Below are 12,694 nucleotides of genomic sequence, written 5' to 3'. Positions count from 1 at the left end.
TCATTACTAACGTCCTTTAAAACTGATCCTTCTATTCCTTAACCACATTGGGACCATGAGAAGAATCTGTAATCAAATTAAAAGGTTGTGGGAAGAGCCGAAAAACTCGAACCACAGCAGCACGCTGAACAATCTGAGGAGATCCTTCTACTATTTGAACATCTGATTCCCAAACTTGAGTTGATTGGTTCAACCAAATGACTTGTTTGTGCCTTTTGCCAGATCCATCAGTAAAGAGAGTTCCTGCATTTAAAACTTCTTCACTGAATATAGGTTTCTCTCTAAAACTCAATTTTGCTTGCAATGATTTGTGAGCTGAGTAATGAACTGAACAGATACCTGGAAAATTCAACAATGCATATTGCAAATCATCAGAATTTTGCATCGTCCAATCACGACAATCTTTTTGCAATGGTAAATAGATAACTGCAATTTCTTGACCTGCTAAACTTAACAATCTTGTTCACAAATTACAATGTGTGCTATGATCTCTAAAGGTGTAAAGGTAGTCTTTGGAAACGTATAGGAAAGAAAAACCCATTCTATTATCAACAAAGGATCTCTCTTAGAAGGGTCCCATTGAAATACGAGACCATAAAGCTGCACTTTTCCCCCTAAAATTGCAAGGAAGAATGGCTTTTCTGGAATACAGCCATGAGCTTGTCCTCTTTGGAAAGCTTCTGTGACCTTCTTGAGGGCTATGTGACCTTCAAGTGTTAGAGTTCTAGGAGAGCTGGTGTTGCAGCTTCCTCTTAATAGATTAAAAAGTGGACTTACTTCATCGTTGGTAATTCCCAAAATAGGTCTGACTTGATTTCTCCTAGAAGCTGTTGTAGATCTTGCAGGTTGTTGACACTGGTCTGGAGCTCTATCTTCTGTGGTGCAATTGTTTTTTCAGCCATCTTCCATCCCAGATATTTCCAGGGTGGAAATTTTGAATTTTGGTTATAGAAATTTCAAGTCCAGCATTTTGGATTTCAGTCACAACAGTAGCACGAGTTTGCTCCATCTCTCTCTGTGTTGGACTGCAATGAGCAAATCATCCATGTAGTGCAGAATCATGGATCTTGGATGCTTCTGTCAAACTGGAGACAAAGCTTGTGCAACAAAATATTGGCAGATTGTAGGTGAATTCTTCATTCCTTGAGGCAATGATTTCCAGTGATATCTCTGCATGGGCTCACCTTGATTGATGACCGGAACTGGAAAAGCAAATCTTGGAGCATCATCAGGATGAAGTGGGATGTGGAAAAAACGGTCCTTTAAAACGATAACAATGAGAGGCCAGTGTTTTGGAATCATTGATAAGGTTGGAAGTCCAGGCTGAAGCAGTCCCATGTCTTCAATCACTTCATTGATGTTCCTCAGTTCATGAAGCAACCTCCAGGAGTCCGATGCCTTCTTGTGGATGACGACCACTGGTGAATTCCAGGGATTATTTGTGGTGTGATATGACCTTGTTGCAATTGCTCCTTTACCAATTTTTTAAAGATATTTAATTTTTTTCTCTGTTTAAGGACATTGATCAATCCATACAGAATGCTCAGTTTTCCAGTTCAGTCTTAAAGTGGCAGGTTTTGACATGGTTTCCATCACAGGCCTAATTCCAGTCTTGCTCCCCATTGGGACAGGATGTCTCTCCCCTAGATTGTGAAAGGCCTCTGAACAACAGATGGACTTACTGTTGCAGTCTTTCCTTCAGGACCTGTAATGTTAATCATGGATGCACTTTGCAAACACACCTCCAACCCCTGTGAGGGAACCTGCAGGAGCTACCAAAACCCAATGGCTGGGCCAAAACGTGAGAAATTCCAGTGACATTGGTACTGGCATCCAGCATGCCTGTAATTAAATTGGTTTACCATGGCAAGTCAGGTTGCAAGTCAATTTTGGCTGGTTGTGGTCTAAATATTGTAACCAAAAGACCTCAGGGCCTGAGGTTCCAAACAGCACAGACATAACTGGATGCTCTGGAAAGTTGCTTTGCTTGAGTGTAATCATGGGTAAAAGAAATGCAGTAGCTCTAGGTGTTTTTGGTGGAATTACCATAGGAACATTAAATGCAAGCACTAAAATCATCAGCTCGTCCTGACAATTTACTGAAGCAACAGCTGGAAGGACTCAAAGTCCAAAAATTTTGTTGCTGGCCTTGGCTATAAGCAAAACATCTTGTCTTTGTTGAAAGGAACCAGTATTTCCAGTAGGAATGTTTTCATAACAAAATTTATTTTAAAGGTGCATCAATTTTGAGGAGGCCAATTCCAACCTTGCACATGAGAGGATTGAGCTGGAACCATCTGAGGAATGGTTGGCTGAGGGATGAGTGACTGAGGTACCAGAACCATTTGATTGGGTACCACTGCTTCTGTCGAGGCGCGGTGGCCCGGGCTCTATTTCGAGTTTAATGATAAAGGTTTGCCGTTGATGTCAAATTGAGAACGACAGTACTTAAAGGAAAAAAACCTTAAAACATGGGAGAAAAGCTACAAAACCAGGGAAAAATCTCATGATGTGGCAGAAATAACATCGGCATAAGACAGAAAACTAACAAAACCAGCAGAAAAGTATTGAAATGAAAGGAATAAAACACTGGAATGAGACAGAAAAGCACTGGGATGAGGTGGAGTTGCCAGGATTTTGGGAAGGAGGCTGTGATGCTTTTCTGCGATAGAGGCTCAGAGAATTTCCCAGCTCTGAGCTTTTCCCAAATCACAAAGAGAAGTAGTCCAGGTCTTTGTGACCATAGGGATTGTAAGTCCAGACGAGGTCAGTTCTCAAAGAATTTGCCAGGATTTGTGAAAACTCCACTGTTGCCGCTGCCAAAAGCTCATCATCTGTTCCATAATCCCAATTGTTTTCTGGCAGGGGCTTCTTGTAGCAATCCCTGGGGTAAGGATACACAAGCAGCTGGAGATCCGGCAGCTCCAAAGTTTTCTGGAGCAGATCCTTGAGCACGACCGTGGACAGGGGGTTGCCAAAGAGTCCCAGGAAGCGCAGGCGGGAGCAGCGCAGGAACGTCGGGAGCAGCACGGCCAGATGGGAATCGGCCATGGCACAATTACTGAGATCCAGGTGCAGCAGCGAGGCCGAGGTTTTTTCCAGAAGCAGGTGGAGCAGCTCCAGGAGGCCTTGGGAGATGTTGTTGCCGGTCAGATCCAACTTTTTGAGGGCCGGAGCGTGGAAGCTTTGGGAGAGGAAGGCGAGGTCATCAGGAATGAGGGAGCAGTAGCCCAATTCCAGGCTTTCCAATGGAGCCTGAAGGTTGCTGGTGGGAGGGAAAAGGCAGAGGTGAGGCCCAAGGGAGGACGGTAGGAGCTGGGAATGTCAGGATTCCTGAGGGAAACATGGGGAATGAGAGCTGGAATTGCATCCCTGCAATCGCAGGATTGTGGCATGGGTGAGAGAGCTACAAGAACATCGAGTTCAACCCCTGAAAAACTCTGGAATTTTGGAATGATGGGATCATGGAGTTATGGAAAGACTGAGTTTGGGAAAAGTCTCCAATTCCATCAAAGTTTGAGAATCACAGAATTATGAGATCAAGGAATCCTGAAATTGTGAAATTTAATTGTGGAATTATGTAATGGCTGATGTTTGGAAAGAGCTCCAAGAAATCGAGTTCGATCCCTGATATCCCGGGGATTTTGAAATGTTGGGATCATGGAGTTATGGAATGGGTGAGCTTGGGAGAGGTCTCCAAAACCATCAAGTTTGATCTATGAAAATCCTGGGATTTTGAAATTATGGGATCATAAAATCATGGAATCACTGAAGTTGGGCAAAATCTCCAAGACCATCAAGTTCAAGTTTTGAGAATCCTGGGCTTATGGAATCATGATAATTGTGGAATTGTTGAGTTATGGGGTCATTGAACCATTAAATTTGGAAAAGCCTTCAGGATCATCACGTCCAACCTTTGGAATCCCTAGAACCAAGGAATTATGGGATTATGGAATCATGGAGTCCTGGACTGTTGTTTTAATGGGACCATGGGAACCTGCGATCACTATAGTTGGAAAAGATCTCAGGGACCATCGAGCCCAAGCTTTGGGATTTCTGGAATCAAGGGGAATCATAGGAATATTGAGGTAATGAAATCGTGGAATCATGGGATCATTAAGATTGGAGAAGATGTCCAAGATTGTGAAGTTCACCCTTTGACGATCCTGGAATTGTGAAGTTTTGGGATCATGGAATTATGGGATGACAAAACAATTGAATCATGAACTATTGGGATAACGAAATCACAGATCATGGGAACATAGGGATAATAAAATCCTGGAACCCCTGGATCCCTCAGCTTGGAAAAGAGCCTGAGGATCCCTGTGCCCAACGCTTGGGAATTCCCCTAGAGCACGAGAAGGACCCCCTCTAAGGGAGCTCACCAGAGGATATGGCGCAGATTCCCGGAGAGCTGTGAAGATCCCAGGCTGAGCTCCCGGAGGCTGGGCAGCATTCCCAGATGCCTGGCCACGCAGCGGATTACTATGGCTAAGTCCGGCGTCAGGCGCCGCATGTTCATGCTGAAGTCCAGGAGCTTGAGGCTGCGCAGCTCTGGGAAGCGGGAGAGGTGTGGCAGGATCAGCAAGAGCTCCGTCAATCCAAAATTGTTGTACCACAGTTCCACCCTCCGAAGAAAAGATGGATACAGACATTCCAACAAAATCACAATCTTCAGTGCAGAGATGTTCTCCGCGTAGAATTCACGGCACTTGAGGCGTAGCGGGCTGGTGGCTCCGGTCTGGAGCGCGTTACACAGGATCCTGTAGGAATCTTTCCTGACATAAAGGTTGGCGTGGACGTCCACGCCTGGGGGCTGTGGAAATGCCGTGGCAGCTCCAGAGGGGCCTTTGTGCCGCTTAGGCTCGCGCCTCTGGAATTCCTGCTGGTGCTTGGACACCTCCTCAAAAGCCTTGGCCAAAGCCACAGTGCTGGACCAGATGGTCACCCCGCTTGGAGAGCGGCCGCACAGGGAATCCGGGAGTCCGGTCATGTCCAGCACACGCAGCCGGCGCTTGCTGGAAAAAATAGGAAGAAATCATCAAAATACCTGGAAATATTAGAGGTTGTGGCCATGCTGGAATTCCCAAAACCCACCTGAAATCGTAGCCGGGCTCTTCCAGCTCCCGCCGGAGCTGTGCCACCACAGCCTGCATGATGGCCTTGATGTAGTCGATTAAGGGATGATCTCTGAGGAGCTCTCGGCGCCTCACAAGCTGCTGGAAGTCGAGTACTCGGATAGGCCAAGCAGCCACCAAATCCCGCAGGACTAAGTGTTTTCCATCCAGGAATGCCAATTGGAAAAGGACAGGATAGAGACCAGGGAGAATGTGGGGAAGAGGGCGCTGGGCAAGGATGTGGCGGGCGCAGAGGAAAACGAGAGAATCCATGGATTCTGGGGGGCTGTGGGAATAAGGTGAAATTGGGAGGACCCCTGAGACAGAGAAATTGAGAATTAAGAATCAAGCATCCGTATGCTCTTTCACTTAAAGGGGGCTGGCAAAACCGTGTGCTCATTATAATTTACAGTGCTGACAAGAACAGGAGCACAGCAAGGCTCCAAGGTGAGGTCAAGAGCTGGAGTGCAGAAACAGGATGCAAGGAAAAATCACCACAGGATAAGGGAGTCCTCAGACCCCTGAAACCAGAAAAACTGGAACCAAAGTCCAGATGATGAGCAAAGGACTAAAAAAAAAGCATGGGCAAGGAGGCAAGGTGAAAAGTTCATCTGAGAGGAAGAGTATTTACTTCATCCCAAAGACCCTCAGAGGAATACAAGAGCGATCAGAAGGGAACAATGCACAGCCATGAAGAGGGTGGGGGCAATTTTATTACAAAGCAGAGACAAGCAGTGAATGTGTATTGGGTGTATGGTGTAGTCCCAGTTCGTACAGCATAAAAGGAGAGGCGCAGGTCACCAAAGGTGCGCATGGTTTTGGAGGAGATATTCCCCATGCACCTCAACACTGAATAAACACATACCTACTCTTATAACTTTCTTTATGGATTATAGAGAGTTTTTCCGTGCTTCACCTTCAGGATCCGGAACCACCAGGGAGAATTCCAGGGAAACTCCCAATCCAAGGATATCCCAAAGAAAAGGGAAGCTGTGGGAGAAAGTGGGGGCGGTGTTGTGAGGGTAGCCCCAGCGCTACTCCCTAAAAGGAGGATCGCGGAGTACCCCTACCCCACCAGGGCCACCCCGAAATCCCTCAAGGATCTCAAGCCCCTGCGGAAATCTCCAAATTCCCACAGGGATCTGCAAATTATCCCACAGTCGCCACAGGAATCTACAAAATGGGTTTTGCCTCCCCCTCCAACACGGAGCGCCCCCGCTCGGCGTCCGCCTGCAGCCCCAACTCGCGCCCAGCCCGTTCAGAAGCTCAACTTCCGTGTCTGCGCTTTGTCGCAATCAATCAGCGAGCGAGACCCACCCGTGAGGCGAATTCTTAGATTTAATAGGGCTGCACACATGTCTGTCAGCATGGATTTAATCTCCATTGGCTAAAGCGCGACGTAGGCGGACGCATTGATAAGGGTTTTTTCATTGGCTTATCCGCTGTCAAACACTAATCTCTGCCTTCATTTTGGTTGGCGCTGCACGGGAGCGGGAGGTTCACTCTGAGGCGACTCTGCTGTCCCTTCCTCAATCCAGATCCTGATCCCGGTTCCCGCGGCCATGGAGCGGCAGCAGGAGCTGAAGGTGCTGCTGAAGCGCTGGGACGAGGAATTCCTGCGGGAACAGCGGCGGAAACGCAGCCAGGGGCTCCTGAGGGGCCGCGGCGGGGATTTGTGAGAGGGAAAATCCCTGAGGGGAATCCCTGGAATTGGGGGCGGGGGGGGGGGGCTGGTTTGGGGGTCTATTCGAGGGGTGATTGCGGTGGCTGAGGAAGTCCTGGAGGTAGTTTAAGTTTGCTGGGGTTTGTTTGGGGTGATTTAGGGATTCCCTGGAATGAGCTGGATTTGTTTAGGGGGTCCTTCGGCTGGTTTTGGCATGCTAGGGGGTCTTTATGGTGATTTTGAGTGGTGTTGGAATGCAGGATTTAGAGTAGGGGAGTCCTGGGGTTTTTTGTGCTGTCCTTGTGGTGATTTTGGGATCTTTGGGCTGGAATTAGAAGGCCCTGGGATGGGGCAGGTTTGGTTTGGTGGGGTACAGATAATTTTGGGATTTCACTGGAAGGAGGGGGGCGGCTGTTTAGGGGGCTGCGGTATTTTAGGGGGTGTGAGAGAGTTTTTGCGGTTGTTAAGACATCTGAGGAATGAGTGGGATTTCCTTAGGGGGATCCTGGGGCTTTTTGGGTTGTCATTGGGGTAGTTTTGCAGTACCAGGGGGGTCTTTAGGGTGATTTGGGGATCCCTGCAATGACGGGGACTGATCTGGGGCAGGTACTGGGGATTTTTCGAGTGCCCTTAAGAGTGGATTTTAGGGTGCTGGTTGTGGCTTTTGCATGTGAGAGGGTGCTTAAATTGGTTTAGGGAGTCCCTGGAATGGGGCAGGATTATTTTGGGGGTCCTGGTGCTTTTTGGGGTGTCCCACAGTGACCCAGGGCGGGCAGGCAGGGCTGCAGGTTTTCACACTAGTGAGGTTTGCTGTGTGCTGTTTGCTGGGTTTCTATTGCCTGCTTGGTTTTGGGGTTTCTGTTAGGAATGGTTTCTACACCATGGAAAACTGGGGTTGGTACAAGTGAGTGTAACCAAATGGAACCCTGAGAAAAGGATGAGTCTGTGCAGAGCCACTCCTGCCCACAGTGTTTGAGCTGATCAGTGGTTCCAGGGGTCTGTGGTGTGAACAGCTGAACGATCTCCTTTCACTGCTGTCTGTGGGAAATGGATTTGTAGAGAGTTCTCAGGGCCTGCCAGAATGCTCACACTGTGTGCATCTGTGTGCAAACTTGGAGATAAGAAATGCTGGCTTAGAAATGCCATGGAATAGGACAGATATTGTTGAGAGAGAAATGGAGCTAGAAAAAAGTTTCAAAGAATGACCTTGCAAAGCAGACTGGATAATTTTGAGAAACAAAACTGTGAAACATGGATTGCCATAGGACCAACAAGGCATGATTTCAGATGATTGACTGTGAGGCATTTGACAGCAGGACGTGACAAAACCTGATTGCCCAAGAAATGCTTCTCATGAATTGTAATCAGGAAATAGTTGGGTTCTCATTGTAATGGTGTGAATGATAACATCTGTCATGTGGCTGGACAGTGCCCAGGCAGAAAGGGACCTGGGGACACTGATGGACAGCAGCTGGACATGAGCCAGCAGAGTGCCCTGGTGGCCAAGAAGGCCAATGGCCCCTGGATCAGGAATGGTGTGGCCAGCAGGAGCAGGGAGGTCATTCTTGCCCTGGACTCAGCACTGCTGAGGCCACACCTTGAGTGCTGTGTCCAGTTGTGGCCCCTCAGTTTAGGAAGGACGTTGAGACGCTCGAGCGCGTCCAGAGGAGGCAACGAGGCTGGTGAGGGGCTGGAACACAAACCCTGTGAGGAATGGCTGAGGGAGCTGGGCTTGTTGAGCCTGGAGAAAAGGAGACTCAGGGGTGACCTTCTCACTCTCTACAGCTCCCTGAAAGGTGGCTGTGCTCAGGTGGGGTTGGTCTCTTTGTCCAGGCAGCAACGGACAAAATCAGAGGACACAGCCTCAAGCTGCCTCAAGGGAAAATTAGGTTTGGAATTAGAAAAAAGTTTTTCACGGGAACAGTCATCAGGTGCTGGAATGGTCTGCCTGGGGAGGTGTTGCAGTCACCATGCTTGGATGTGTTTAAAAAAAGTCTGGATGTGGCGCTTGGTGCCATTGTCCAGTTTAGGTATTGGAGCAGGGGTTGCACTCCGTGGTCTTGAAGGTCTCTTCCAACCTGGTGATTCTGTGAGTACTCCTTCAAATCCCAAAAAGATCCCAGTCCCCAGAAAACCTCTAATCTTCCAAAAACTCAAAATTCGCCCAAAAACACCAAATCCCATATTTCATCCCAAAAAATCTCAAACCCTATAATATCAAAGTCTCCACCAAAGTGCCTTAAATCCCCAGAAATACTGAACTCCAAAAACCCCCTAATCCTCCCCCAGAAACCCCAATCCATAAAAATCCCAAAGCCAAAAAAACTCCCTAATCCCCAAATCCCTAATTCCAGGCCATTTTTTCCTTCCAGGCTGACATCGAGGAGGCTCCATAGGAAATCTGCAGTGAGTTTGTGGTGAAATTTGGGCATTGTTAAGCTTCAGAACCCCTAAAAAGAAATAGAAATCTCTCCATCCTTGCTGTCCTTTCCATGCTGAACCACATAATAAAAATACTCGCTGGTTCCAGGGCCTGACCTGGCAGCAGCAGCGCCCCCACCCTGATGGCGACAGCCACCGGCGACCCCCGACACGGCCGGGCCACCTCCCTGTCGCGACAGGCGACAGCGACAGCAGCGCCACCGGCGCCACCTGGATGTGGCCAATGGGGAGCGGAATGTGTGCGCACCTCGGGTGCTGCGGGGGGAAAAGGGTCTGGGGGAAAGTGGAAGTGGAAGGAGAGGGGCTGGGGGAGGGACTCGCTGCTATAGGGGCGCCTATAGATCTCCAGGCCCTATAGAACCCCCCAGACCACCGTGTAGACCCCGAGTCCTTCCCTATAGAGTCTCAGAACCCTACAGAGCTTCAGTGATCCCATAAAAATCCCCTATAGGCGGCTCCTGGTGCTGTGTGCCCTCATTGATCCCCTATTGGTGCCCCCCTCCTCATTTTCCCGCCATTTTCCCCTCTAGGCCCTCAGGGCCCTACAGGCACTGGGAGATGCAGTGGGATCAGGGAAAAAGTTAAAAAATTAGTAGGAAAATAATGGGATGAGGTAGAAAAACACCTGGGATGGGGTGGAAAAATAGCAGGATGAGGGAAAAGTACCAGGATGAGTGGGAAAAAAATGTAAAATGAACAGCAAAAAAAAGGTAAAATGACGCAGGTGGGAAAATATCAGGATGATGGGAGAGTACCAAAAGAAGGGGGAAAATAGCAAAGTGATCAGGGAAACTCCAAAATGAGGATGAAAAGAGAGAAATGAGATGGAAAACCACCAAAAACAAGGTAAATAACCTCACACAGAGTAAGTCCTGAAATACGAAAATTCGAAGGAAAACAATTTGAATGAGGTGATAAAACATGAAAATTAGGGGGAAAACCACCAGGACTTGGTGGAAAAACAGTGGGATAAGGGGAAAAATAAGAAAATGAGGTGGGAAAATTCCAGTATAAAGGTACAACCAGAGGGATAAGAAGAAAAATATCAAAATTATGTAGAAATTTGACAAGTTAAGGCCCAAAATACCAAAATGAACTGGAAAAAGTGATGTTAAAAAAAAAAACCAAAATTTTGTGGAAAACCACCAGAATAGTAGAGAACATATTGGGATAAGGGGAAAAAAAACCAAAAGGCAAACCCAAAATGAGGTGGAAAAAACTTGGAATGAGGAGAATACCATCCAAATGAGGGTAAAAATAATGGGAGATGGAAAGAAAAAAAAACCCCAAATGGGATGGAAAACAACCATAATGATGAGAAAAAATACCAGAATAACGTGGGGAAAATGAATGGGATGATTACTAAAACAAGAAAATGATGCAGAAACCTACAGAATGAGGCTCACAATACCAGAAATGAGTTGGAAAAACACTTGTAGCAGGGGGGATATACTGGGATAACATAAAAGAATAAATCCAAAATGAGGTGAAAAAGAACCCAAAGAAAGGGGGGATACACCAGAACTAGGGGAAAAATAATGGGATGAGGAAAAAAATCCCCAAATGAGCTGGAAAAACACCAAAGTGAGGCAGGAAATGGTGACATGAGATAGGAAAACACTGGGATGAGGGGAAAATAGAAAAATGAGCCTGAAAACCACCAGAGTGAGGGGGAAAACACTGGGAAAAGGTGAAAAAACACCAGGATGAGGCAAAACTCACCAAAATGAGGTGGGAAAATAATTCTGGCCATGGGTTTATGCACAGAGTCACAAATGGGACAGGACTGCTGTGGAACACATCTCGAGCTGCTTTATTATTTGTTTTTCCCACCCAAACATCAGACTCATTACACGAATGAGACAGAGGGAAGATGCCAGCAGCTCGTGTCCTTGGCCACATCCAGAGAATGTGATGTTACAAGGCACTTTGAAAGTTTTTTGACCAATCACAAAAGCAAAAGCATATTGACACTAGTTCTATCCAATCAGTGTATGTACCTGTGTCTTTGGTTAAATCAGTGCTTGCTTCTTTCCAATACAATACCTGCTTGTAAGCCTTAAAATACAATGCACTGAGTTCCATTATTGAGCTTAGAACTACTAATATCTTCCTAGATATACTTTCCTGCAGCTTAGAGAGTTATTCTAGGCAAGTGTTAATACACAGACCATTGTTCTATTTGTCCTTGCTTTCTACATCTCCTAGAACTTCTCAGCTGACGTGCCTTATGCTTTCCACTGAGCTCTAATTGCAGTTTTATTTCTCTCTGGAGCCTGCTTTTTTGCAGCTTTACCAAAACCCTCTGATTTTAAGGACTCCCAGAGGAAAAGAGCAGTAAAAAGTGAAAAAAAAAAAAAAACCAACCTGGAAATGAGGTGGAAAACCACCACAATTAGGTGGAAAATCCCCAAAATAAAGTGGAAATGAAGGAAAACCTGGAAGATTCATGCATTGGTATCAGGATTGGGAAAGATCTCTCAGGAAACCCATCTGGGCACAAGAGACTCAGGATCTGGGATAGGATGAGTTTCTTTCCAACAGGATCAGAGCAGAATAACAAGACCCGAAATCTAACTTTTTGGTCCCCCAATTCACTCTTTCCTGGCTTTCCCTCAATTTCTCCAGCAGTGCTGGGACCATCCCAGGGGAGTTTTCCATTTATTTCTCAGTGAATCCATCCCAAAATCAGTTTTCAAAGCATTTACTAATGCAAATCCAATTCACGGCAAGATTTTTCCATGGATTTCTCCAGTGTGTCGTTCCAATGGAAGACAATTCCCCTTTTCCAAGGGGTCAATATTTCGGGAATATCCTGCTCCAAAGGGTTTTTCCTCTGTGCAATTCCTGCCATGATCCTGCACCTCTGATCCATGGATCTGCAGGTCCCTCCCAAGATGCAGCTCCAGGATGAGCTTCCCTTTGGATGCACCAAGGAATTTTGGGAATTTCCACTTGAACCTTGAAATCATCTCCTGACTCCTTCCTTTCCCACATTACTGACCCGGAATTCCAGCTGTGCTATGTTTGATTTCTTCCAACTTCATTCTTATTCCAGAGGTGTCGCTGCTGTTCCCAATAAGATTGGACGGACACAAGAGAAGCTTCCGGCAGCTTCCTGTGGAATCCACCCCAAAGCCTCCTAAAATGTTACCATGCAAAGCCAATCTTGACAGAAAAAACACTGGGATAAGCTGGAAAAATCATGAAATGGGATGGAAAATACCGGGGTGAGGCAGAAAAATACTGGGATGAGGGGGGAACTATCGGGATGAAGGGAAAACTATCCGGATAATGGGAAAAACCTCAAAACATGGTAGAAAAGCTACAAAACCAGGGAAAAATCTTGGGATGAGGCTGAAAAATTTCAGGATGAGGTGGAAAACTGAGAAAAGCAGGCAGAAAAAAAAAAAAAGGATGGATGGAAAATGAAAGGAAAAGTGCACTGGAATGAGATGGAAAAGCAGCAGGA

At 46.7% G+C, this 12,694-nt stretch overlaps 4 protein-coding genes and 1 long non-coding RNA gene across 7 annotated transcripts in view; 2 read left to right on the top strand and 3 right to left on the bottom strand.

Annotated features, from left to right (window-relative positions):
• LOC306815639 (leucine-rich repeat-containing protein 14-like) overlaps window positions 1-12,694 on the top strand; it is a 74,671-nt gene that overhangs the window by 15,161 nt on the left and 46,816 nt on the right. The window lies entirely within an intron of this gene.
• Window positions 1-12,694, top strand: part of LOC306815638 (leucine-rich repeat-containing protein 14-like) — a 65,834-nt gene that overhangs the window by 15,884 nt on the left and 37,256 nt on the right. The gene's annotated exons all lie outside the window — the stretch shown is intronic.
• LOC306815635 (leucine-rich repeat-containing protein 14-like) overlaps window positions 1-12,694 on the bottom strand; it is a 31,652-nt gene that overhangs the window by 7,660 nt on the left and 11,298 nt on the right. The gene's annotated exons all lie outside the window — the stretch shown is intronic.
• On the bottom strand, window positions 2,092-6,171 carry LOC306815633 (leucine-rich repeat-containing protein 14-like). 3 transcript variants are annotated; one of them, XM_079332200.1, is made up of 4 exons: window positions 5,983-6,171; window positions 5,098-5,403; window positions 4,386-5,018; window positions 2,092-3,265 (listed from the first exon to the last, which is right to left on the bottom strand). In XM_079332200.1, exons 2-4 carry the CDS (start codon window positions 5,388-5,390, stop codon window positions 2,710-2,712), a joined length of 1,482 nt encoding a protein of 493 aa, XP_079188326.1. In that variant the 5' UTR covers window positions 5,391-5,403; window positions 5,983-6,171; the 3' UTR covers window positions 2,092-2,709. The 3 variants fall into 3 exon arrangements, with proteins under 3 accessions (XP_079188326.1, XP_079188327.1, XP_079188328.1); XM_079332201.1 differs by having other exon boundaries at window positions 5,987-6,171; XM_079332202.1 differs by having other exon boundaries at window positions 5,098-5,219; window positions 5,983-6,169.
• LOC306815640 lies at window positions 2,092-12,628 on the bottom strand. The gene is made up of 2 exons (XR_013777431.1): window positions 12,528-12,628; window positions 2,092-2,463 (listed from the first exon to the last, which is right to left on the bottom strand). It is a non-coding gene; the product is annotated as an uncharacterized lncRNA (long non-coding RNA).

The sequence above is a fragment of the Erithacus rubecula genome, assembly GCF_903797595.1.
Source record: "Erithacus rubecula genome assembly, contig: scaffold_176_arrow_ctg1, whole genome shotgun sequence".
NCBI classification, from domain to species: Eukaryota; Metazoa; Chordata; class Aves; order Passeriformes; family Muscicapidae; genus Erithacus; species Erithacus rubecula.
This window is presented reverse-complemented; position numbering and strand designations above follow the sequence as displayed.